General features: G+C 39.2%; 1 protein-coding gene across 2 annotated transcripts in view; it reads right to left on the bottom strand.

The window, feature by feature from the left end:
* The window catches only part of LOC128702987 (uncharacterized), a 32413-nt gene that overhangs the window by 5809 nt on the left and 104 nt on the right, over window positions 1-26500 (bottom strand). The window contains exons 1-8 of one of the 2 annotated variants that reach the window (XM_053797498.2): window positions 26438-26500; window positions 15095-15259; window positions 14662-14779; window positions 9217-9320; window positions 7042-7114; window positions 6561-6699; window positions 1245-1401; window positions 479-579 (exon numbers count right to left, since the gene is read on the bottom strand). The exon at window positions 26438-26500 is cut by the window's right edge and continues 104 nt beyond it. In XM_053797498.2, coding sequence (XP_053653473.2) covers window positions 479-579; window positions 1245-1401; window positions 6561-6699; window positions 7042-7114; window positions 9217-9320; window positions 14662-14779; window positions 15095-15259; window positions 26438-26500 — 920 coding nt within the window. The remainder of the gene's footprint in view (window positions 1-478; window positions 580-1244; window positions 1402-6560; window positions 6700-7041; window positions 7115-9216; window positions 9321-14661; window positions 14780-15094; window positions 15260-26437) is intronic. The other variant, XM_070103585.1, reaches the window with a different exon arrangement.

Here is a 26500-nt window from a genome sequence, read left to right as displayed (position 1 = left end):
ATGTTTTTTCTCTCTATTTAGCATAATGTTGACACCGAACATTGTTCTTAGACACAACATTTCTACTGGCTCCAGGCTCCAGGCTCCTCCTCGGTGCAACGTGTAAAGCCCATGTCTCACACCCAAGTAAAAGTGTCGATACCGTTTTATTTACATACGTTATCTTATTTTCTAACCACTGACAATTGTAATACAGCGTCTGGGATTAATTCAAATATAGGAAAGGAAGCTCCAAATCCTATAGTGAAAATTTCTTTAGTTAAACCCAGCAATTAAAGGACACACACACACACACACACACACACACACACACACACACACACACACACACACACACACACACACACACACACACACACACACACACAAGAAATAACAAGGGGAATACTATAAATATTTTCTCTTTCTTTTTCCTGATTTACGGGAAAGCGCTAAATTTACAGGGGTCATAGCCAAAAAAACGTAGAACTGCACATACCCCTTATAGTCTGGGAACTCCTGGAGGCGACCAGCACCGGGAATTACGAGTCTGTTTAATGAATAAATGTTCTCATCCGTCAGTGTGAACCGAGGAAGATCCTGTCAAACCAAAACCTAAATTAAAAGGTTGAAAATATTTTTATTTATTTTATTTGTTGTCTGGGGTGACATCTAAAGTGTCGTATCTGGGCGCCTCTGCAATGACAGTGATTTTGTGAATGATGGTGAAAGTGTTTCTTTCTTTCCAGGACACCCTGCCACGGTGGGAGACGGCCGGCGTGTTTATATATATATATATATATATATATATATATATATATATATATATATATATATATATATATTGGCAGTTTGGAGGGATATGTTGTGTATCTTTATACGTATATGCTTCTAAACTGTTGTATTCTGAGCACCTCTGCAAAAGCAGTGATAATGTGTGAGTGTGGTGAAAGTGTTGAATGATGATGAAAGTATTTTCTTTTTGGGGATTTTCTTTCTTTTTTTTTGGGTCACCCTGCCTCGGTGGGAAACGGCCGACTTGTTGGAAAAAAAAAAATAATATATATATATATATATATATATATATATATATATATATATATATATATATATATATATATATATATATATATATATATAATACTGAGAACCGAAGTGATTACTTGGTTGAGTTGAAGAGTTCTTGTTTATCCAGGTTCGACTCCCCATAGCCCATGAAAAAAGATACAATTGTTTTGTTTTTTAAGAGAGTGACTGGTACTTACTGTACAGATGTGTCCCACATCAGTCATGCTGACGCCCTTCAGTAAGGTGATTATGTTATGGTACAGCAGAAATTTGATCAAGACTGATGCGGCGTTGACGCCATGTTGTCGTGCTATATTCCTGACGCTTGCATTATTTCGTAGCCGTGCTTTATGGCTGAAGGCAGAGGAAACTATGTAATGGTGCATATGTATAACCAGAATGCTGGGCGGGGACGGGAAGCGTGGTTCTCGTACTGAAAGACCTGGTTACAGACCGGGTTGCGGGGGCGATGGTCCACCCGAAACCCTCTCCAGTATACCAAGCTCGGCGCTGTACATTTATTGTTCGAGTCCACGCCCAGTATTCTCTTTATTTTCAGTCATTTATTACTAGTTATCTTAGTTGTAATAACCAACATGGAGACAGACACTCTGGAGGCTGACTGATCTGTATATTTCGACCCTCTTATGGGATGCTCTTCTGAAGAGGATCCCAAAAGAGAGTCGAAATATGCTTATCGATCAACCTACTGAGTTTCTGTCTCCATGTGCGTTATTGAACACTGGCAAGTGTCCGTTACACTTTAGTTATTCACACACACACACACACACACACACACACACACACACACACACACACACACACACACACACACACATATATATATATATATATATATATATATATATATATATATATAGAGATATATAATATTTATGAAGACTCGTGAAGGTATGATGAACATAAGGGTGATCAAAGAGTCATTAACAGTGCAGAAAACCACCTCTACCACATCAAGATAAAAAATACCAGCATACATCACTGCAACATATATACCAACATTCCTGAAATAAAAAGTATATACCTTTCCCCCCTGAAATGTGAATTAATGATTGGTAGGCTAGAGGAGCCAAAACAACACGATTACGAATTTAATTACGAATGATTCGATTACGTTAATTACGGTTGTTATTATGGTTATTACGACACGCAAGTGAGAGTGATTCAGGTCATTACAACCTTTCATAACTATCAACTTTTAACTCATTTTCCAAAAATTAACTTAGAGTTAATTCATTTTAACCTAGTTGTTTGGACTGTCTTCGTTAGACCCAGTTAATATTGTGGTCTTAGGGCCAGGGTCGTGAGGCTATGGCCGTGGGGTTATAGTCGTGGGGCTATGGTCGTGGGGCTATAGTCGTGGGGCTATGGTCGTGGGGCTATGGTCGTGGTGCTAGGATCGTGGTGCTAGGCTCGTGGTGCTAGGGTCGTGGTGCTAGGCTCGTGGTGCTAGGGTCGTGGTGCTAGGCTCGTGGTGCCAGGGTCGTGGTGCTAGGCTCGTGGTGTCAGGGTCGTGGTGCTAGGCTCGTGGTGCTAGGGTCGTGGTGCTAGGGTCGTGGTGCTAGGGTCGTGATCACAATTAGGAACCATCTTCTTAATTACCAATCGTCTCGTGTCTTCTTGGAAAAAAAATTGAGGCGTCATTAGTGACATGAATTTAATTAGAGAGAGAGAGAGAGAGAGAGAGAGAGAGAGAGAGAGAGAGAGAGAGAGAGAGAGAGAGAGAGAGAGAGAGAGAGAGGGAGAGAGAGAGAGACAGAGACAGAGACAGATTCATTGATATTTCTCTCTAATGCGAGTAATATTCGCTAACTACACACACACACACACCAAAGGTGTCATCAACATGACTGGTATTACTCATAAGTTTGCAGGAATGTTGTCATTCCTAGTGTTAAGTGAACAGGAATGGTGTCATTCCTAGTGTTAAGTGAACAGGAATGGTGTCATTCCTAGTGTTAAGTGAACAGGAATGGTGTCATTCCTGGTGTTAAGTGAACAGAAATAGTGTCATTCCTAGTGGAATGGTGAACAGGAATAGTGTCATTCCTGGTGTTAAATGAACAGGAATGGTGTCATTCCTGGTGTTGAGTGAACAGGAATGGTGTCAGTCCTAGTGTTAAGTGAACAGGAATGGTGTCATTTCTAGTGTTAAGTGAACAGGAATGGTGTCATTCCTAGTGTTAAGTGAACAGGAATGGTGTCATTCCTAGTGTTAAGTGAACAGGAATGGTGTCATTCCTAGTGTTAAGTGAACAGGAATGGTGTCATTCCTAGTGTTAAGTGAACAGGAATGGTGTCATTCCTAGTGTTAAGTGAACAGGAATGGTGTCATTCCTAGTGTTAAGTGAACAGGAATGGTGTCATTCCTGGTGTTAAATGAACAGGAATGGTGTCATTCCTGGTGTTGAGTGAACAGGAATGGTGCCATTCCTAGTGTTAAGTGAATAGAAATGGTGTCATTCCTAGTGTTAAGTGAACAGGAATGGTGTCATTCCTAGTGTTAAGTGAACAAGAATGGTGTCATTCCTGGTGTTAAGTGAACAGGAATGGTGTCATTCCTAGTGTTAAATGAACAGGAATGGTGTCATTCCTAGTGTTAAGTGAACAGGAATGGTGTCATTCCTAGTGTTAAGTGAACAGGAATGGTGTCATTCCTAGTGTTAAGTGAACAGGAATTGTGTCATTCCTAGTGTTAAGTGAACAGGAATGGTGTCATTCCTAGTGTTAAGTGAACAGGAATGGTGTCATTCCTAGTCCCAAGTGGACAGGAATAGTGTCATTCCAAGTTTTGAAGAATGGGATGCAATCAGACTTGAGCCGGGAAAGGGGAAAGAGATTAGCTGCAGTTCCTTGGATGAAGATCACCAGCAACAAGGCACCTCCATCCCATGAAGCCAAACTCAGTTTCAAAGCTACAACTGACCCATACTTCTCGCCCCACCTGGGTATCGAACCAGTGTCCCGTCGCTTGTGAGTTATCGCCCTCACAGTATTGCAGCCACTGTCTGTTAATTACGCCACGTAATTACATAACAACGCGAAAAACATGTGAAATTACAGCAGCCCCAAAATGACTCACCGGTCCAACCTAACTACCAGTTTGGGTTTGTTGGGAGTGACTTAATGTGCCCTGAAGTTCAATATATTATTATTCTGGTGTGTGTGTGTGTGTGTGTGTACTCACCTAATCGTGGTTGCAGGGATCGAGTCACAGCTCCTGGCCCTGCCTCTTCACTGGTAGCTACTAGGTCATTCTTCCTACTCCATGAGCTCTATCATTCCTCTTCTTAAAGCTATGTATGGATCCTGCCTCCACTACATCACTCCCCAGACTCTTCCACTTCCTGACAACTCTGTGACTGAAGAAATACTTCCTAACATCTCTGTGATTCATCTGTGTCTTCAACTTCCAACTGTGACCCTTTGTTAATGTGTCTCATCTCTGGAACATCCTGTCTCTGTCCACCTTGTCGATTCCTGTCAGTATTTTATATGTTGTTATCATATCCCCCCTATCTCTCCTGTCCTCCAGTGTCGTCTGGTCGATTTCCCTTAACCTCCTCCTCGTAGGACATGCCCCCTAGCTCTGGGACTAGTCTTGTTGTAAACCTTAGAATTTTCTCTAATTTCCTTACGTGCTTGCCTAGGTGTGGGTTCCAAACTGGTGCTGCATACTCCAATATGGGCCTAACGTACACAGTGTACACAGTCCTGAACGATTCCTTATTAAGATGTCGGAATGCTGTTCTGAGGTTTGCTAGGCCCCCGTATGCTGCAGCAGTTATTTTGATGTGCGCCTCAGGAGATGTGCCTAGTGTTATACTCACCCCGAGATCTTTTTCCTTGAGTGAGGTTTGTAGTCTCTGGCCCCCTAAACTGTACTCTGTCTGCTGTCTTCTTTGCCCTTCCCAATCTTTATGACTTTGCACTTGGTGGGGTTGAACTCCAGAAGCCAGTTTCTGGACCAAGCCTGCAGCCTGTCCAGATCCCTTTGTAGTTCTGCCTGGTCCTCGTCCGACTGAATTCTTCTCATCAGCTTCACATCATCTGCAAACAGGGACTCTGTGTGTGTGTGTACTCACCTATTTGTGGTTGCAGGGGTCGAGTCACAGCTCCTGGCCCCGTGTGTGTGTGTGCGTGTGTGTTTCTCATGTGATGCAAGCACACTTGTGGAACAACAGCCATAGAATGAACGATGGTAAATGTTTTTTCTTCTATAAATCACCCTGACGTGTCGGGCCGCGGCCATTAAGGAAGAAATCACAATAAAATACGTGATTGTAAATATGAAAAAAAAAAAATACCAGTGAAAATTTTAAATAAAACCCGAGCGATTTCGTGTGTTTACACACACATCTTCAGAAGAATCATTCCTCTGAAGACATGTAACCACCATATCTATTAAGAAGTACCTTGTCTGCACTTTAATTAACCCGTAAACGGTCCAAGCAGATCTACGTTCACACGCGTAGTGCTACAAAAGTACATTACGTTTTTTTTACATATTTTCAAATATAACAAAAAAAAGTAGATCAAATTTTTGTTTTACACATTTTCAAATGTAAAAAAACAAAGAGAAGATTACTTTTTTTTACACTTTCAAATGTTGAAAAAACGTATATATACGTTTGGACCGTTTACGGGTTTTAAAGGACGTGTTTGGGATATTGGTAGTTGGAGGGATATCTAAACTGTCGTATCTGAGCGCCTCTGCATATATATATATATATATATATATATATATATATATATATATATATATATATATATATATATATATATATATATATATATATATATATATATATATATAATATAATATATATATATATATATATATATATATATATATATATATATATATATATATATATATATATATATATATATATATATATATATATATATATATATATTTCAACAAGTCGGCCGTCTCCCACCGAGGCAAGGTGACCCAAAAAAGAAAGAAAATCCCCAAAAAGAAAATACTTTCATCATCATTCAACACTTTCACCACACTCACACATTATCAATGTTTTTGCAGAGGTGCTCAGAATACAACAGTCTAGAAGCATACACATATAAAGATACACAACATATCCCTCCAAACTGCCAATATCCCAAACCCCTCCTTTAAAGTGCAGGCATTGTACTTCCCATTTCCAGGACTCAAGTCCGACTCTATGAAAATAACCGGTTTCCCTGAATCCCTTCACTAAATATTACCCTGCTCACACTCCAACAGATCGTCAGGTCCCAAGTACCATTCGTCTCCATTCACTCCTATCTAACACGCTCACGCACGCTTGCTGGAAGTCCAAGCCCCTTACCCACAAAACCTCCTTTATATATACATACATATACAACCTAAACTTACGTAAGTTACTCTAAGGTAAAGAAATTTACCCTATATTAAGGTAACATAATTATCGTTAATAAGTGTAATGCTAGGTAAGAAAAGCAAAACCCAGTAGTGAGTGAGGACTTACTCGATTTGTAGATCAGGATTACCGAGGGAGTAGGTAGCTATGACATTAATACCCAGCTTCACCAGCGAGTACCTCTCACTGTGACGCATACTGTAGGCGTTCACATCCAGCTGGATGAAGTGTGGTTTGACGTTGCAGCCTGTGATGGATGAGACGTGTGGGTGACGTACGTTTTGATGTTGCAGTTTGCAAGAACAGGCTACGAGAACAGACAGAAATACTCAACGAGAACATAAAATAAGAACACTTCGAGAACAGACAACAGGCTACGAGAACAGACAACACGAACACTTCGAGAACAGACCACTGGAATACTATACGAGAACAGACAAGAACTCTCTACGAGAACAGACAACAAGAACAGTTTACGAGAACAGACAACAAGAACAGGCTACGAGAACAGACAAGAACAGGCTACTAAAACAGACAACAAAAACAGACAACAAGAACTACAGACGTAAACATCCCAGTAGTGACTGACCCTCTAAGATCCTTGACACCTGGTCCATATTAAAATGACACAGACCGATGAATCTAGTTCGACCCGCATAGAACTGCAAGGTAAACACACACACACATATTAATATTCACGGTTTGCTGCGAGGAAAGGGACGGGGTGCTCTTACTCCTGGGATCAAGAGCCCTTCACCAGCCACTATGTGCTCCCACTGAAGGCAGTCCGCTACACGATTTACATTTCAATGTTTTTAAATAAATTCTTGATTGAAAAAATAAAGTAATTTTTCAATTAATATTATTTTATCAGTAAGAAAAATTTACATATCTAATTTAAAAATGCTTTATATTAAAAAACAATAAAATACTAATAAAAATATTAGAATTTTACTATAAGTTTTGTTGCCTCAATGACGAGATTTTAATAATATTTATATTTTACTAATCTTCATAATACGTTCATTATATACTAAGATATATTTACACCAATATATACACAGCAAGAATTACATTATGTATATATATATATATATATATATATATAGGTAGTAGGTTGGTAGACAGCAACCGCCCAGGGAGGTACTACCGTCCTGCCAAGTGAGTGTAAAACGAAAGCCTGTAATTGCTTTACATGATGGTAGGATTGCTGGTGTCTTTTGTCTGTCTCATAAATATGCAAGATTACAGGTATGTCTTGCTACTTCTACTTACACTTACGTCACACTACACATACATGTACAAGCATATATATACACACCCCTCTGGGTTTTCTTCTATTTTCTTTCTAATTCTTGTTCTTGTTTATTTCCTCTTATCTCCATGGGGAAGTGGAACAGAATTCTTCCTCTGTAAGCCATGCGTGTCGTAAGAGGCGACTAAAATGCCGGGAGCAAGGGGCTAGTAACCCTTTCTCCTGTATATATTACTAAATTTAAAAGGAGAAACTTTAGTTTTTTCTTTTGGGCCACCCTGCCTCGGTGGGATACGGCTGGTACGTTGAAAGAAGAATATATATATATATGTCGTGCCGAATAGGCAGAACTTGCCATCTTGGCTTAAATAGCAACGTTCATCTTGCCATATAGGACAAGTGAAAATTTGTGTATGCAATAATTTCACCAAAATCATTCTGAACCTAACGAAAAAAATATATTTGATTGTGTTTGTTTAATACTAAATTATTGTAAACGTATTTAAAATATATTTAGTTGGGTTAGGCTAAAATAAATTGCTCTTGTTATAATAAGGTTAGGTAAGTTTTCTAAGATTCTTTTGGAGCAAAATTAAAAATTTTTACATTAACATTAACGAAAAAAATATATCTTTAAACGTATAAGAGAAAATTTTAGAAAGGACTTAATTTTAAATGAGTTCTTGCTAATTGACCAGTTTTACATATTCGGCACGACATATATATATATATATATATATATATATATATATATATATATATATATATATATATATATATATATATATATAGATGGGGTCCATCTCTGGTGTAAATTGTGGGACCCACAGCCTCGGAAAAGTGGATAAAAAGGCTTCAAGGAAGAGTATTTGGATTTCTTCCTGAAGCCGTGTTCCACGGTGTATATATGTTTAAGGTTTACTTAAATTCTTAATTTGACTATTATTGTCACTGGTGGTGGTCAGCTTTAATGACCTTCGTGTAGTCCTGGATTACCTGGAGTGAGTTCCGGGGGTCAACGCCCCCGCGGCCCGGTCTGTGACCAGGCCTCCTTAGGTCATTGTCCCAGGATGCGACCCACACCAGTCGACTAACACCCAGGTACCCATTTTACTGATGGGGAACATAGACAACAGGTGGAAAGAAACACGTCCAATGTTTCTACTCTGGCTGGGAATCGAACCCAGGCCCTCACCGTGTGAAGCGAGAGCGTTAACCACCAGGCCACCAGAGCCTCCTAGTCGATAGGCTTTAAATTTGAAAGAAAAAAATAACTGCATGACCCTTGTGGGTTTAGCTTAGTTATAATTATAATAATTGAAAAAATTATGATATTTGCATTACCTCAAAACAAATTGATAGTTTCCTTAGATTTTAAGTGATATATATTTTTATGTGGTTGGTTTGAAAATTATTAAATTCATAAGTAAATGCTAAACCCGTATGGGTTATACGGCGTCTGAGAAAGAAGAGTAGCTCCAATTCCTTGGTTTGAAAGCCCACCCTCACCTGAGTCTCCATGGCTAACCAGACCTTCACGATGTCCGTAGTCATGTCTAGCTGGAGCTTACCAGTCGCCGGGTACCTGGGCATGACCTCAGCATCGCTCCTCCCTGTGAAAACAAACATTTAAAACACACACACACACACACACACACACACACACACAGGGTTGATTGTATCTTCTTGGACTGCAAGAAGGCCTTTGACACAGTTCCTCACAAGAGATTAGTGCAGAAGCTAGAGCATCAGGCGCATATAACAGGAAGGGCACTGCAATGGATCAGAGAATACCTGACAGGGAGACAACAACGAGTCATGGTACGTAATGATGTATCACAGTGGGCACCTGTGACGAGCGGGGTCCCACAGGGGTCGGTCCTAGGACCAGTGCTATTTTTGGTATATGTGAACGACATGATGGAAGGGTTAGACTCAGAAATGTCCCTGTTTGCAGATGACGTGAAGTTAATGAGGAGAATTAAATCTGATGAGGACCAGGCAGGACTTCAAAGAGACCTGGACAGACTGGACACCTGGTCCAGCAAATGGCTTCTCGAATTTAATCCTGCCAAATGCAAAGTCATGAAGATAGGGGAAGGGCACAGAAGACCACAGACCGAGTATAGGCTAGGTGGCCAAAGACTGCAAACCTCACTCAAGGAGAAAGATCTTGGGGTGAGTATAACACCGAGCATGTCTCCGGAAGCACACATCAACCAGATAACTGCTGCAGCATATGGGCGCCTGGCAAACCTGAGAACAGCATTCCGATACCTTAGTAAGGAATCGTTCAAGACACTGTACACCGTGTATGTCAGGCCCATACTGGAGTATGCAGCACCTGTTTGGAACCCGCACTTGATAAAGCACGTCAAGAAACTAGAGAAAGTACAAAGGTTTGCAACAAGGTTAGTTCCAGAGCTAAGGGGAATGTCCTATGAAGAAAGATTAAGGGAAATCGGCCTGACGACACTGGAGGACAGGAGGGTCAGGGGAGACATGATAACGACATATAAAATACTGCATGGAATAGACAAGGTGGACAAAGACAGGATGTTCCAGGGAGGGGACACAGAAACAAGAGGCCACAATTGGAAGTTGAAGACACAAATGAGTCAGAGAGATATTAGGAAGTATTTCTTCAGTCATAGAGTTGTAAGGCAGTGGAATAGCCTAGAAAATGACGTAGTGGAGGCAGGAACCATACACAGTTTTAAGACGAGGTTTGATAAAGCTCATGGAGCGGGGAGAGAGAGGGCCCAGTAGCAACCGGTGAAGAGGCGGGGCCAGGAGCTAAGACTCGACCCCTGCAACCACAAATAGGTGAGCAAATAGGTGAGTACAGGGCCAGGAACTGTTAATCCACCCCTGCAACCCAATATAAGTGAGTACACACTCAAACACAAGGCCAGGAGCTGTTAATCCACCCCTGCAACTCAAGGAAAGCGTCTATGTGTGTGCCAAGGAAATCGTCTATGTGTGTGTGGGAGAGAGAGAGAGAGAGAGAGAGAAAGAGAGGGAGAGAGAGAGAGAGAGAGAGAGAGAGAGAGAGAGAGAGAGAGAGAGAGAGAGAGAGAGAGAGAGAGAGAGAGAGAGAGAGAGAGTACAGGAAGCACAGCTGGGGCAGGAGTGCCACACCAAACAGCAAACATCAACACTAAGTGCATGCAGCATGACACATTTGCAGTGTTTGACCTCGTCAGCTTTGTAAACATCAATCAATTCGTGGTGACAGTGCAGCAAGAACTGGTAGGAGCTTAAAAAAAATCTCTCGTTGCTAATACTTAGCATTTCGTTAGCAGCAGTGGTGCTGGCAACACCACCATCATCCTTCCATTAGCAGCATTTCTTCTAATGTGTTTTGTGTGTGTGTGGATTGGGATAATAGAATAATTTATCCCCTAGTCATCGTGTAATTCTCAATAGTAACTCTAGTTCTGTTGACAGAAAACTGTTGAAGCTGCCCAAGTCTATGAGGAAATGTTGACGCACTAGGAAATATTAGCTAGTTTTTGAAGGGGTGGACTGGTAAGCCGGTGGAAGGCCTCGGTCAGGTGACCAAAAGTGGCGAGTCATCAAACGCGTCAGGAAACTCTTGTCCCGTTTCCTGTCGACTTTTATCTAACCTACCGAAGTCTCCCAGCTCTGGTTGGTGCATTTCACTACCTTGTGTCATGGAATACAAAAAGAAATAGCTAGCTTTTGTACCGATCATATTATTATAAGGTAACCATCATACATAGAGTAGCAACACAGTGCGGGTATTTCCAACAATGTAACTATCATATAGAGTAGCCTAGCAACACAGTGCGGGTATTTCCAACAATGTAACTATCATATAGAGTAGCCCAGCAACACAGTGCGGGTATTTCCAACAATGTAACTATCATATAGAGTAGCCTAGCAACACAGTGCGGGTATTTCCAACAATGTAACTATCATATAGAGTAGCCTAGCAACACAGTGCGGGTATTTCCAACAATGTAACTATCATATAGAGTAGCCTAGCAACACAGTGCGGGTATTTCCAACAATGTAACTATCATATAGAGTAGCCTAGCAACACAGTGCGGGTATTTCCCACAATGTAACTATCATATAGAGTAGCCTAGCAACACAGTGCGGGTATTTCCAACAATGTAACTATCATATAGAGTAGCCCAGCAACACAGTGCGGGTATTTCCAACAATGTAACTATCATATAGAGTAGCCCAGCAACACACTGCGGGTATTTCCAACAATGTAACTATCATATAGAGTAGCCTAGCAACACACTGCGGGTATTCCCAGAATATAACTATCATATAAAAGTGTAGCAACACACTGCTGGTGCTCCAACAGTGTTACTATCTTACAAAGCAGCGTAACAACACACTTCGTGTATTCCAACAGTGTAACCAACATTCAGAACAGTGTAGCCACACACTGCGGGTCTTCGCACAATGGAACAGTCTTCCCTCACCTTACTGTTTTCCAAAATAATCGGGTTCGAATTTTTCCGGAATTTAGAAATTTAATGAAGCGTGAATTGTAAGGTATTTGCGTCCCATTTTAAGACCATGGACCTTACAGGCTGGATGGTTGGTTTGTTAGGTTTAAAGCTTATCTACTACAAGAGGGTCATTAAGGCTGCATTTTACCTGTATATAACAAGTCATGAATATTTTAATATAGCTAAAGGTGTGCATGCATAATGAGATATAAGGTGTGCATGCATAATGAGATATAAGGTGTGCATGCATAATGAGATATAAGGTGTGCATACATAATGAGATAGAAGGTGTGCATACATAATGAGATATAAGGTGTGCATACATAATGAGATATAAGGTGTGCATACATAATGAGATATAAGGTGTGCATACATAATGAGATATAAGGTGTGCATACATAATGAGATATAAGGTGTGCATACATAATGAGATATAAGGTGTGCATACATAATGAGATACAAGGTGTGCATACATAATGAGATATACACGTCTACAAGTGAAAGGACATTGTTACTCTTCATGGTATATACAAAGAACCTGGATTCGTGTATATATGAACAAGATAAAGGACGATAAAAGGTTCGATCCACCGTCCATTAAACCTTTTATTTAATGGGTTTAGGTAATTACTAGAATTATGTTTATTATAATTTAGATGTGTGTGTGTGTATGTGTGTGTGTGTGTATTTATGGATCAACATTACCATGACCCGTAAGGGTCATACAGCGTCCTATATAAGGGGAGGTCATCACGTTTAATCCAGGGAAAATGAAGCCAGTAGAAGTTTTTTGGTTCTATGGTGTAGGGTGCTGGCGCGAGATAGAAAATCACAAATAATTCTGGTAACTAGGCTGGTTCACACCAGTGACAAATAGCAGCCTTGAAGTGTAATCATCCAGCAATTAACTACATTAGTTGCCAAACTAATGACATAAATCACTGCAGATGAAAATGTCTCATTTAGTGGATCATTAGGGAATAATCAACTGCAAACATGGCTTCCGTATTATTATTATTATTATTATTATTATTATTATCATTATTATTATACGATGCGCTATAAATGAATTCAGGCAGGGAAAATGAACCAAGGTATGATAACAGGTCTTAGCCTATAAATTAGCTGAGGTAGGCTGACAGTTCTTAGCCTGTAAATTAGTTGAGGTAGGCTGACAGTTCTTAGCCTGTAAATTAGTTGAGGTAGGTTGACAGTTCTTAGCCTGTAAATTAGTTGAGGTAGGTTGACAGTTCTTAGCCTGTAAATTAACTGAGGTAGGTTGACAGTTCTTAGCCTGTAAATTAGTTGAGGTAGGTTGACAGTTCTTAGCCTGTAAATTAACTGAGGTAGGTTGACAGTTCTTAGCCTGTAAATTAACTGAGGTAGGTTGACAGTTCTTAGCCTGTAAATTAGTTGAGGTAGGTTGACAGTTCTTAGCCTGTAAATTAGTTGAGGTAGGTTGACAGTTCTTAGCCTGTAAATTAACTGAGGTAGGTTGACAGTTCTTAGCCTGTAAATTAGTTGACGTAGGCTGACAGTTCTTAGACTATTAATCTGCATAAGTATGCTAACAGCTCACAGTCTGTAAATTTAACGGCGTAAACAAAGGGAAAAATAAGGCGACCCACATCAAAAACGAAGATGAAAAAGCGGGAAAAAAATCTTCCTGAAATACCTGGAGTCAAATTTCAATAGGAACAACAAACAACGATGCAGTCCCAGAGAGGAGACGCGCCTGTGGCCGGGAAGCGGAGAAGAGAGTTGACAAAAGAGGCGTGAAGAGGAGATATCAAAGGGGGTAAGAAAGGCAGCGAGTACACAGGGAAGGAGAACAATGAGACAGTGGGAAAAGAGAAAATAGTTGGTAGGAGGAATTTGCAAATATGGATGCACGGAGAGGTCTGAAAAATGAAACAAATAAGAGGGAGAGAGAGAAAGAGAGGGAGAGAGGAGGAGGGAGAGAGTAACATGGATACAATAGCAGTTAGAGAAAAAGGTGATTATTTTAAGCAAGAATTTGACCATGCATGCGGGTTAAAATTAAAAAAAAAAAAAGATGAATGGAAAATTAGGAAAGTGGAAGTTCAAGAAAGTGATATAAATATCCCAAGAAACAGACAGCCAGATAAGAAGACATAGATAAGAATACTAAGACCGTTCCACACGTGAAGGATTCGTTACCCTTGGGGCTGAGAATACTCGAGACTCGCATAAAAACACCAGACAACGAAATAAAGTAACGAAGAAATCGCTGATAACAAGAAATAATATATTTAAAAACTCATGTATATAAAAAGGAATAACTAAATACGTTAATAAACACAAGACAAAATGTATTAGGCTGTTGCTGACAGATCCACATTTGTCCCCAAAGATTCCAAGTCCACCATCCACACTTTCACATGCCCCGCACGCTCAGCCCCCCATGCTCAGCCCCCCACCATTACTCCAGACTTACACTTGAGGCCCACAGGACCTTCCAGGAAGTAGACATCCAGATAATTGAGGTTCAGATTCTTCAGTGTCTGGATCAGGAACCTTCCTACCAAGTTCTCCTTGTTGCCAGTCAGGGGAACCTGTACATAAAAATGCTTTGCTTTACCATAAATTAGTAGTAGTAGTAGTAGTAGTAGTAGTAGTAGTAGTAGTAGTAGTAGTAGTAGTAGTAGTAGTAGTAGTAGTAGTATTCTAGTAGAATAGTAGTAGTAGTAGGACCATCAGTAATAATAGTGATATTATTATTATTTTAGTAATAGTAATTGTAGTAGTGGTAGTAGCAGGACTAGTAATATTAGTGATATTATTATTATTGTTATTATATAACAAACGCTGATCTCACAGGATTTATACAACTTTTGGGGTTGATCCAACCAAGGAAGTCTTTCACTCACCTTACTCATAATAAAGTAGTCCTTCCTATTGTCTCCTCTGTGCCAGAGAGCGTCAAGCATTAATCCCATCTCCTTCTCACACATATCTGAGTAGGCTGTGTCTAGCATTTTGATTTCATTGTTGATGGCGCGCGTCATACATTTTCTCTGGACCACTGCGGATATCTGCGTCCAGAACACAAGTATAAACCCGTATGATTAATATGTTCATGGAGGGGTGCGCTAAATACGTGTGGGTTGCAGCAGTAGGACTGCTGCAACCTATTAGTTCTTGCGTGTGTGTGTATTTGCTTATCAACTGTGAAATCGCAAAGTGAGAAAGAGAAAGAGTATGAGAATAAATCACCCTGGGAGACATTCTTGAGACTATCTCTTGGGGCTGAGTGACAGTGATGATAATAATAATAATAATAATAATAATAATAATAATAATAATAATAACTCAATTTTCAAGGATGAAACAGCAGGGTTAACTAATTTATTACTCTGGCTGACAGTTTAAATTAATGATGGCACTCTCAACATTCAGAAATACTGTTTTTCCATTCCGCTCCCAGTACGTTTTAAACGTATCTCAAAATTCGAATAGTTTTGATAGTTGGTGGCTTTGGTGTTTTGTTCGTCAGGAAATGGTTGTCATGAAACAAAAGAATGAAGAAACACTACAGTAGCCTTATGAGCCTATGATATATATATATATATATATATATATATATATATATATATATATATATATATATATATATATATATATATATATATATATGCAGGTCCTCCTCACCCACTCAGGCACCCGCCCAACCTTTATTTAGAGCCACCCAATGACGCTACCTGGGTGTTCCACTTATCTACAACTATATTGCCAAACCCTATATCTTTTCTAAACAAATTTGTCAAACTTAATGCTATTACTGCGAGTCCTGCCTTGCTTAGATACTTCAGTACGTTGTTCATATCCTCTATATTTATTCCCGTTTGTTCCATTTATACACTGAAAAGTAAATACCTTAACCTGTTTTCGTTGGAAAGGTTACTGATGCATGGGATCAACGCTGTCATTCTTGTCTGCGTATTTTCCGGTGCATTCATGGTCAGAACTGAGTAATAGAATCTAAATGAGACTATATATATATATATATATATATATATATATATATATATATATATATATATATATATATATATATATATATATATATATATATACTTAATATGAAACCAAGAGTTATATTAGCTTTACTGTTAACACTAATGCGATGCAATAGTAATAGTAATAGTAGTAGTAGAAGAACCGTAAAGTAGCACTAATCCCGTGGGGCTAATACAGTGCCCGGGGAAGGGTAGTTAATCAGGTTTAATGAAAGTAAATTCCAGCTCCAGTTCCTTGAATCAAGAGGCTTTCACCAGCATCAATCCCTCCTTCCTATTCTTGAAATGAAATAAAAGCTTAATTCAGACTGCCATCGAGCACGTCCACCCAAAATTTAAATAAATATAATTCACATAAATTTAATACGCAATGACAAGTATTCAGAGGCATGAATTTCCTCTCAAATATTCATTGACGTTAAATCATTCCGGCAGAGCCTATTCAGCGGGTGGTCGGCTACTCGGAAGACTAGGCTAGCGCATCTCGCCTCATTTTCAAACACGTTTTTATTTTACATTAATTTTGGCGTAATTCAGAAATTTCCGTACATGCGGGATAATGTGATTTCGTTTTGGAATAAACAGGAGATAGATTTCCTACAGTAACTATCTGTTTATATATATATATATATATATATATATATATATATATATATATATATATATATATATATATATATATATATATATATATATATTTAACACGTTAGCCGTTTCCCACCAAGGCAGGGTGACCCAAAAAGAAAGAAAAAACTTTCAGCATCATTCAACACTTTCACCATCACTCATACATAATCATTGTCTTTGCAGAGGCACTCAGATACAACAGCTTAGACTTTTTTTTTTTCAACAAGTCGGCCGTCTCCCACCGAGGCAGGGTGACCCAAAAAAAGAAAGAAAATCCCCAAAAAGAAAATACTTTCATCATCATTCAACACTTTCACCACACACACACATTATCACTGCTTTTGCAGAGGTGCTCAGAATACAACAGTTTAGAAGCATATACGTATAAAGATACACAACATATCCCTCCAAACTGCCAATATCCCAAACCCCTCCTTTAAAGTGCAGGAATTGTACTTCCCATTTCCAGGACTCAAGTCCGACTATATGAAAATAATCGGTTTCCCTGAATCCCTTCACTAAATATTACCCTGCTCACACTCCAACAGATCGTCAGGTCCCAAGTACCATTCGTCTCCATTCACTCCTAACACGCTCACGCACGCTTGCTGGAAGTCCAAGCCCCTTTCCCACAAAACCTCCTTTACCCCCTCTCTCCAACCCTTTCGAGGACGACCCCTACCCCGCCTTCCTTCCCCTATAGATTTATATGCTTTCCATGTCATTCTACTTTGATCCATTCTCTCTAAATGACCAAACCACCTCAACAACCCCTCTTCTGCCCTCTGACTAATACTTTTATTAACTCCACACCTTTTCCTAATTTCCACACTCCGAATTTTCTGCATATTTACACCACACATTGCCCTTAGACAGGACATCTCCACTGCCTCCAACCGTCTCCTCGCTGCTGCATTTACCACCCAAGCTTCACACCCATATAAGAGTGTTGGTACTACTATACTTTCATACATTCCCTGCTTTGCCTCCATAGATAACGTTTTTTGACTCCACATATACCTCAACGCACCAATCACCTTTTTTCCCTCATCAATTCTATGATTAACCTCATCCTTCATAAATCCATCCGCCGACACGTCAACTCCCAAGTATCTGAAAACATTCACTTCTTCCATACTCCTCCCCAATTTGATATCCAATTTTTCTTTATCTAAATCATTTGACACCCTCATCACCTTACTCTTTTCTATGTTCACTTTCAACTTTCTACCTTTACACACATTCCCAAACTCACCCACTAACCTTTGCAATTTTTCTTTAGAATCTCCCATAAGCACAGTATCATCAGCAAAAAGTAACTGTGTCAATTCCCATTTTGAATTTGATTCCCCAAAATTTAATCCCACCCCTCCCGAACACCCTAGCATTTACTTCCTTTACAACCCCATCTATAAATATATTAAACAACCATGGTGACATTACACATCCCTGTCTAAGACCTACTTTTACCGGGAAGTAGTCTCCCTCTCTTCTACACACCCTAACCTGAGCCTCACTATCCTCATAAAAACTCTTTACAGCATTTAATAACTTACCACCTATTCCATATACTTGCAACATCTGCCACATTGCTCCTCTATCCACTCTATCATATGCCTTTTCTAAATCCATAAATGCAATAAAAACTTCCCTACCTTTATCTAAATACTGTTCACATATATGCTTCAATGTAAACACTTGATCTACACATCCCCTACCCACTCTGAAACCTCCTTGCTCATCCGCAATCCTACATTCTGTCTTACCTCTAATTCTTTCAATTATAACCCTACCGTACACTTTTCCTGGTATACTCAGTAAACTTATTCCTCTATAATTTTTACAGTCTCTTTTGTCCCCTTTCCCTTTATATAAAGGGACTATACATGCTCTCCGCCAATCCCTAGGTACCTTCCCCTCTTTCATACATTTATTAAACAAAAGTACCAACCACTCCAACACTATATCCGCCCCCTGCTCTTAACATTTCTGTCATGATCCCATCAGTTCCAGCTGCTTTACCCCCTTTCATTTTACGTAATGCCTCACGTACCTCCCCCACACTTACATTCTGCTCTTCTTCACTCCTAAAAGATGGTATACCTCCCTGACCAGTGCATGAAATTACTGCCTCTGTTTCTTCCTTAACATTTAAAAGTTCCTCAAAATATTCTCGCCATCTACCTAATACCTCCAGCTCCCCATCTACTAACTCCCCTACTCTGTTTTTAACTGACAAATCCATACTTTCCCTAGGCTTTCTTAACTTGTTTACTCCAAAAATTTTTTCTTATTTTCATTAAAATTTCTTGACAGTGCCTCTCCCACTATCATCTGCTCTCCTTTTCCACTCTCTCACCACTCTCTTTACCTTTCTTTTACTCACCATATACTCTGCTCTTCTTATAACACTTCTGCTTTGTAAAAACCTCTCATAAGCTACCTTTTTCTCTTTTATCACACCCTTTACTTCATCATTCCACCAATCACTCCTCTTTCCTCCTGCCCCCACCCTCCTATAACCACAAACTTCTGCCCCACATTCTAATACTGCATTTTTAAAACTATTCCAACCCTCTTCAACCCCCCCCCCCCACTACTCATCTTTGCACTAGCCCACCTTTCTGCCAATAGTCGCTTATATCTCACCCGAACTTCCTCCTCCCTTAGTTTATACACTTTCACCTCCCTCTTACTTGTTGTTGCCACCTTCCTCTTTTCCCATCTACCTCTTACTCTAACTGTAGCTACAACTAAATAATGATCCGATATATCAGTTGCCCCTCTATAAACATGTACATCCTGGAGCCTACCCATCAACCTTTTATCCACCAATACATAATCTAATAAACTACTTTCATTACGTGCTACATCATACCTTGTATATTTATCCTCTTTTTCATAAAATATGTATTACTTATTACCAAATCTCTTTCTACACATAGCTCAATTAAAGGCTCCCCATTTACATTTACCCCTGGCACCCCAAATTTACCTACTACTCCCTCCATAACATTTTTACCCACTTTAGCATTGAAATCCCCAACCACCATTACTCTCACACTTGATTCAAAACTCCCCACGCATTCACTCAACATTTCCCAAAATCTCTCTCTCTCCTCTACACTTCTCTCTTCTCCAGGTGCATATACGCTTATTATAACCCACTTTTCACACCCAGTCTTTATTTTACTCCACATAATCCTTGAATTAATACATTTATAGTCCCTCTTTTCCTGCCATAGCTTATCCTTCAACATTATTGCTACTCCTTCTTTAGCTCTAACTCTATTTGAAACCCCTGACCTAATCCCATTTATTCCTCTCCACTGAAACTCTCCCACCCCTTTCAGCTTTGTTTCACTTAAAGCCAGGACATCCAGCTTCTTCTCATTCATAACATCCACAATCATCTCTTTCTTATCATCTGCACAACATCCACGCACATTCAGACTTCCCACTTTGACAATTTTCTTCTTCTTATTCTTTTTAGTAATCTTTACAGGAAAAGGGGTTACTAGCCCATTGTTCCCGGCATTTTAGTTGACTTTTACAACACGCATGGCTTACGGAGGAAAGATTCTTATTCCACTTCCCCATGGATATAAAAGGAAAAGTAATAAGACCAAGAACTATTAAGATAAAATCAAAGAAAACTCAGATGAGTGTGTATAAATAAATGTGTACATGTATGTGTAGTGTGACCTAAGTGTAAGTAGAAGTAGCAAGACATACCTGTAATCTTGCATATTTATGAGACAGACAAAAGACATCAGCAATCCTACCATCATGTAAAACAATTACAGGCTTTCGTTTTACACTTACTTGGCAGGACGGTAGTACCTCCCTGGGTGGTTGCTGTCTACCAACCTACTACCTAAGATAAATATATATATACATAATTTGAAAAGCCATGTTTTTTAATACAGGACAAAAATCATTTTTTCAGTTAGGTTAATTGAACTTCCTGCTAATGAACCTACAAATAATCGCGCTGCTATATACATAAATATATACACCTAGCTATACATACATATGTACTTAGATATATATATATAATCTAGGCAGTAAGAGAACGAGGCTTTTGGTGTTGTTAACACTGTTGTTGTGGAACACTGCATACATTGTTGCTGCCACTGACAACAGCTGGGTAAGTAAGCACTCACTCTCTCGCTTTCCTGGGGCCATTGTCGCCTGGGATATATTCGCAAACCAACGATAACCTCGCATGTGTAACCAGGGCCGGATTAAGGCATGGACTTTAGGGGTTACAGCCCAGGGGCCTCCGCCAGCTGGAAGGCCTCCAGACATAAACTGAAAATTGTCCAAGGTTACTGCTGTAAGTTTAAAATTATACTATGTTAAGCAAAGGGACACAAATGTAGCTAATGTGACATTTTATTGTGGCAACGTTTCGCTCTCCAGGAGCTTCATCAACAGTCAACAGTTCATCATGTATATGATGAAATGTTGACTGTTGTGATTATTTTTTTTTTGTTTGTCACTGGGGCCCTCACAGTACCTGTAGCCCAGGGTCTTGCAAAATCTTAATCCGTTTGATTAAGACATGTGCAACACTTGTCCGTATTGTAGATCATTAATAACAGGGCAGGTGTTTTTGGTGCCCTGTAGAATGGATACATGCCCTACAGAATGAATACAAAACCTCCTGATACCCTGTGGAGTGAATACAAAACTTCCTGATACCCTGTAGAATGAATACAAAACTTCCTGTGGAATGAATACAAAACCTCCTGATACCCTGTAGAATGAATAAAAAACCTCCTGATACCCTGTGGAGTGAATACAAAACTTCCTGATACCCTGTAGAATGAATACAAAACCTCCTGATACCCTGTAGAATGAATATAAAACTTCCTGATACCCTGTAGAATGAATACAAAACCTCCTGATACCCTGTAGAATGAATAAAAAACCTCCTGATACCCTGTGGAGTGAATACAAAACTTCCTGATACCCTGTAGAATGAATATAAAACTTCCTGATACCCTGTAGAATGAATATAAAACTTCCTGATACCCTGTAGAATGAATATAAAACCTCCTGATACCCTGTGTAATAAATGCAAAATTTTCTGATACCATGTAGAATGGATATAAAATTTTCTGATGTCCAATAGAATGGGAAACAAAAGTATTTCTGATCTGCAAAATGGTGTTTTTTTCGGCTGTCCAGTAGAAAACAAAAAAAAAAAGGTGTTTCGTGTTGATTTGTAAAACGCAATGTAGTGATTTTTGCTGACCTGTAAACTGAGAGAAAAGCGTTTTTAAGATTGTGTTTTTGTTGCAGGACTGCAATACTGTCAAGAAAATCCATCGTTTTTCTTATAATAATAATGATGATGATAATAATAATAATTAATAATAATTATTATTATTATTATTATTATTATTAAAAGGGTTATTTATCGTCCTGGGAATGGGAGATAGATGTGATCAAAGGAAGAGCGAGGAAGCTTCAATTCCTTGGATCAAAAGCTCTTTACCAACGTCAAGTCAGCCCCCCTTTGAAAGATCCCTAACCATTTATTACTATTACTACTACTCTCACTACTACTGCTACTTCTACTATTACTACTACTGCTTCTAATGTTGCTACTACTGCTGATGTTCTAATATTAATGCTGTTACTTACTTCTACTACTATTACTACTACTACTACTACTACTTCCATTACTACTACCACAATTACATACGCAAGAAAGCGCTCAACCCAAGTGGTCCCTAACAACCCATTAAATATTCAACTTAAAAAAAAAAATACGAGGCTAGCATGAGCTGAGCTTCCTGCTAATCCACACATGTATCGCACTCATTACACGCAGGATTATATTCTATTTACCCTGGCTCTGTTAATAATCCTGGCTGGCGTGCGATAATCTTTTTCAATGGGTATACACCATCACACCGTCCTACCCAAAATTCGCTAGGCCGGACAGAAAATTCTCTCATTCCCTGCGGGGTAATAGAATGTTAGCTATTCTATGCATAGAATAGATAAAGGCCACATATGTATATTAAGAAACTGGAACCGAAGGGATACTGGGATTTTTTTTTTCTTCGCGACAAGCGTTTCGACGAATGGGAAATATTTGAGCGAGGAGGCTGTATATACTTCAGAAAATTGAAAATATTTAGAAAAAATAGTATGCTACATGAACAGTGTAACTTGTTCATGTAGCATACAGTTTTTTAGCTACATGAACAGTGTAACTGTTCATGTAGCTAAAAAAAACTGTTTAGGAAGATAATTAGTTCGCGCCTGTCACGCTAACTGCATTTTGTCAGTTTGATAAATCACCGTCCAGAGGTCTTGTAGTTACAAACTTGCTTAGGAAGAAAAATAGTAGGCATTAGTTGGTTGTAAGTAACTAACACTTGTATCTACAATTTTGGTTACGAAAGTAATTAGGCATTTATCAATTAGGTTGAATAACATAATCCAAACCTTAATTTTTAAAGGGGTGGACCGGTAAGCCAGCGGACGGCCTCGGTCAGAAGACTAAAATCTCCAGTAGCGGGTCATCATATGAATAAGACCCGCGTCAGTAAACACTTGCCCAATTTCCTATCTAATCTTAATTAGGCATTTGTCAATTAGGTTGAATAACATAATCTAAACCTTAATTTTTAAAGGGGTGGACCGGTAAGCCAGCGGACGGCCTCGGTCAGAAAACTAAAATCTCCAGTAGCGGGTCATCATATGAATAAGACCCGCGTCAGTAAATACTTGCCCAATTTCCTATCTAATCTTACCTAACCTAACCTATCTTTAAGTGTTAGATTTAATTAGGTAGTGTTTAGTGTATACTAGGTTAGGTTTTACTGGGTTAGATTAGCTTACGATGTAGTGTGTTACGTTAAATTGTTTATGTACTAAGTTAGATTATGCTAGGGTATACTGGTCTAGCTAAGATAGATTTCTCTATGTTAGGTCACACGAGGCTGGGTTATGCAAATATTGTTTTAGGGTCAGTCTGATATGGAAGGAAGACCGTTGTCATCCCGTGATTTTTCTTCTGTGACTTTTTTCCAGTGACTTTTCTCCGGTAATTTTTTTTATAAGACGACTATTTTGTTTCGATGACTTTTGGCGACTTATCTCTCGTGCCTCTTCTTCCGCTACTTTTCGCCTGTGACTTCTCAAGTGACTTTTCTCCCGTGCCTTTTCTTCCGCTACTTTTCTCCCGTGATTATTATCCTGTGCCTTTTTTTCTCTCTATTTTTCCCCTCTCCGTGGACTTGCATAACGTTGCCGGTGCCTCTGGTAAATGCCAGAGGCGCCTGAAACATAATATACACCAAACATTTTCTCAACCCTTGGTGTATATTTACCTTTTGTGTATGTTTTCACAGTCCTAACTTTTGTTTAACGCGCTTATTATGCAAAAAAAAAAAAGTTTCTTTCAAATAATGTTTATATAAATTCCTTTCTTAACGCGAAGTTACCCCAGAGACCGCAAACTTGAAATTAACTTTGGAAAGATTTTCACAATAGTTTTGAAAAATACACCGAGGCGTCATCAGAACTTAGGATCCCTTAGAAAGTTGGTAAACTAGGCTCGAAATGCAAAAATAGAGGATCTGCAGATGGTTTTGAAATCATGGCGGCCGATTTAGTAAATTTGTGAGGTTTAAAGCCTACCGAATTTACAAGGGTCGTTATAACTGCAGTTCACTGTGCAGAACATCCAAAGAATATTTAATTCATGAATTAGGGGTTAAACTCTTACAGTATATACAGAAAAAGATACAACTCCCGGCGTCTATACACCCAGATATACACTTCTCGGTATACTTACACCAAGATACATACCACTCGGTAATAGGTGGGCTGAAGAAATCATTCGCAGTAATGGTAGAATTACCAACAAAATGTTTGGTAAATGAACATAGATGCAAATAATGTAACGGCTTAACAAAGCTCCTCAAGAGCGAAACGTTACCACATTACAATGACACATTAGTTGCATCTGTGTCCATTTACGAAACCATTCGTGGCGAAATGTTCCCTAAATAAATATCCTAAAACTGCACAGGTATATCTACACCCAGATATACACCTGTCATGTTCAAAATATATCCCCTGAAGCAGCCAAAGATCCTAATACTGCACAGGTATATATACACCCAGATGTACACCTCTCATGTTCAAAATATATCCCTTGAAGCAGCCAATGATCCTAACACTACTCAGGTATATCTACACCTAGATATACACCTCTCACGCTCAGTATATATACCCCCCTGAAGCAGCCAAAGATCCTAACCCTGCACAGGTATATCTACACCCAGATGTACACCTCTCATGTTCAAAATATATCCCTTGAAGCAGCCAATGATCCTAACACTACTCAGGTATATCTACACCTAGATATACACCTCTCACGCTCAGTATATATACCCCCCTGAAGCAGCCAAAGATCCTAACCCTGCACAGGTATATCTACACCCAGATGTACACCTCTCATGTTCAAAATATATCCCCTGAAGCAGCAAAAGATCCTAACACTACTCAGGTATATCTACACCCAGATATACACCTCTCACGCTCAATATATACCCACTAAAGCAGCCAAAGAGTACATCAACTTTACGTTACCTAGTTAACATCACAAAGCAGAGTGCGTTATGAGTAGGGTGCAACATAATTTCCTCCGCACATAATTATGTAAATGCATTTAGACAAAACCCTCAGTAACAGCCTAGCCGAGCGTGCCTGGCAGCTTCCACCATTTAAAACATTACCCCAGAGTGAATAATTATATGTTAACATTTGGTTCATTTCCTCTTTATAAAACATCGAATGTTTAATTTCACGTTTAATTCCCACTGACTTCTACGTCTGTTATTATTACTGCTATTATTATTATTATTATTATTATTATTATTAATTATTATTATTATTATTATTTTATTATTATTATTATTATTATTATTATTATTATTATTATCCCCCCTTCCGTCCTTGAAGAGAATATTACCATTCAAAAAAAGCGATAAACCCGTATGATTTAGTGAGCTCATAGAGTCTACACTATTACTGAACTATATTCAATTATAATGGGGAGCGCTAAACGCGTATGGATTATGCAGCGCTTGTTTGGGGGGGAGGCTGGAATGCATTCAGGCTGAATTCAGGGAAACTGGAGCACAGATCCAATTCCCTAGATCAAGAGCCCCTCACCAGCATCAAGGAACCTTCCTTGAGGGGAACTATATTCAGAGAAGCGGTAAACCCGCAGGGGTTATACTAAGGGGCATTCACGTCTGATCTGATTAAGAGGATAGGTCCAATTCCTCGGATCAAAAGTCCTTCACCAACATCGAAGATATTTCTGACGGACAATGGGTTGGTTAACGGGGGTTTAAACCCTATCGACTACACCGTCATTCAGGTTCACGTAACCTTTCCACACCAGACAAAAAAATACATTAATCCCTAAAACAGTGATAGATACAAACCCTAAGGGGATATATATATACATCGAGAAAAATCCAAATCCCGTCCAGTAATAGGCAGAAAATACAAAAAAAAAAAACTTACCCCTTTAACACTGCTATAACCCAGGATAGGAATACTCAAATTATCCGTGTTTAGTAACTTCAC

This window comes from Cherax quadricarinatus, chromosome 86 (genome assembly GCF_038502225.1).
Source record: "Cherax quadricarinatus isolate ZL_2023a chromosome 86, ASM3850222v1, whole genome shotgun sequence".
NCBI lineage: Eukaryota > Metazoa > Arthropoda > Malacostraca > Decapoda > Parastacidae > Cherax > Cherax quadricarinatus.
Note: the sequence above shows the minus strand (reverse complement) of the source record. Positions and strands in the feature narration are given on the sequence as shown.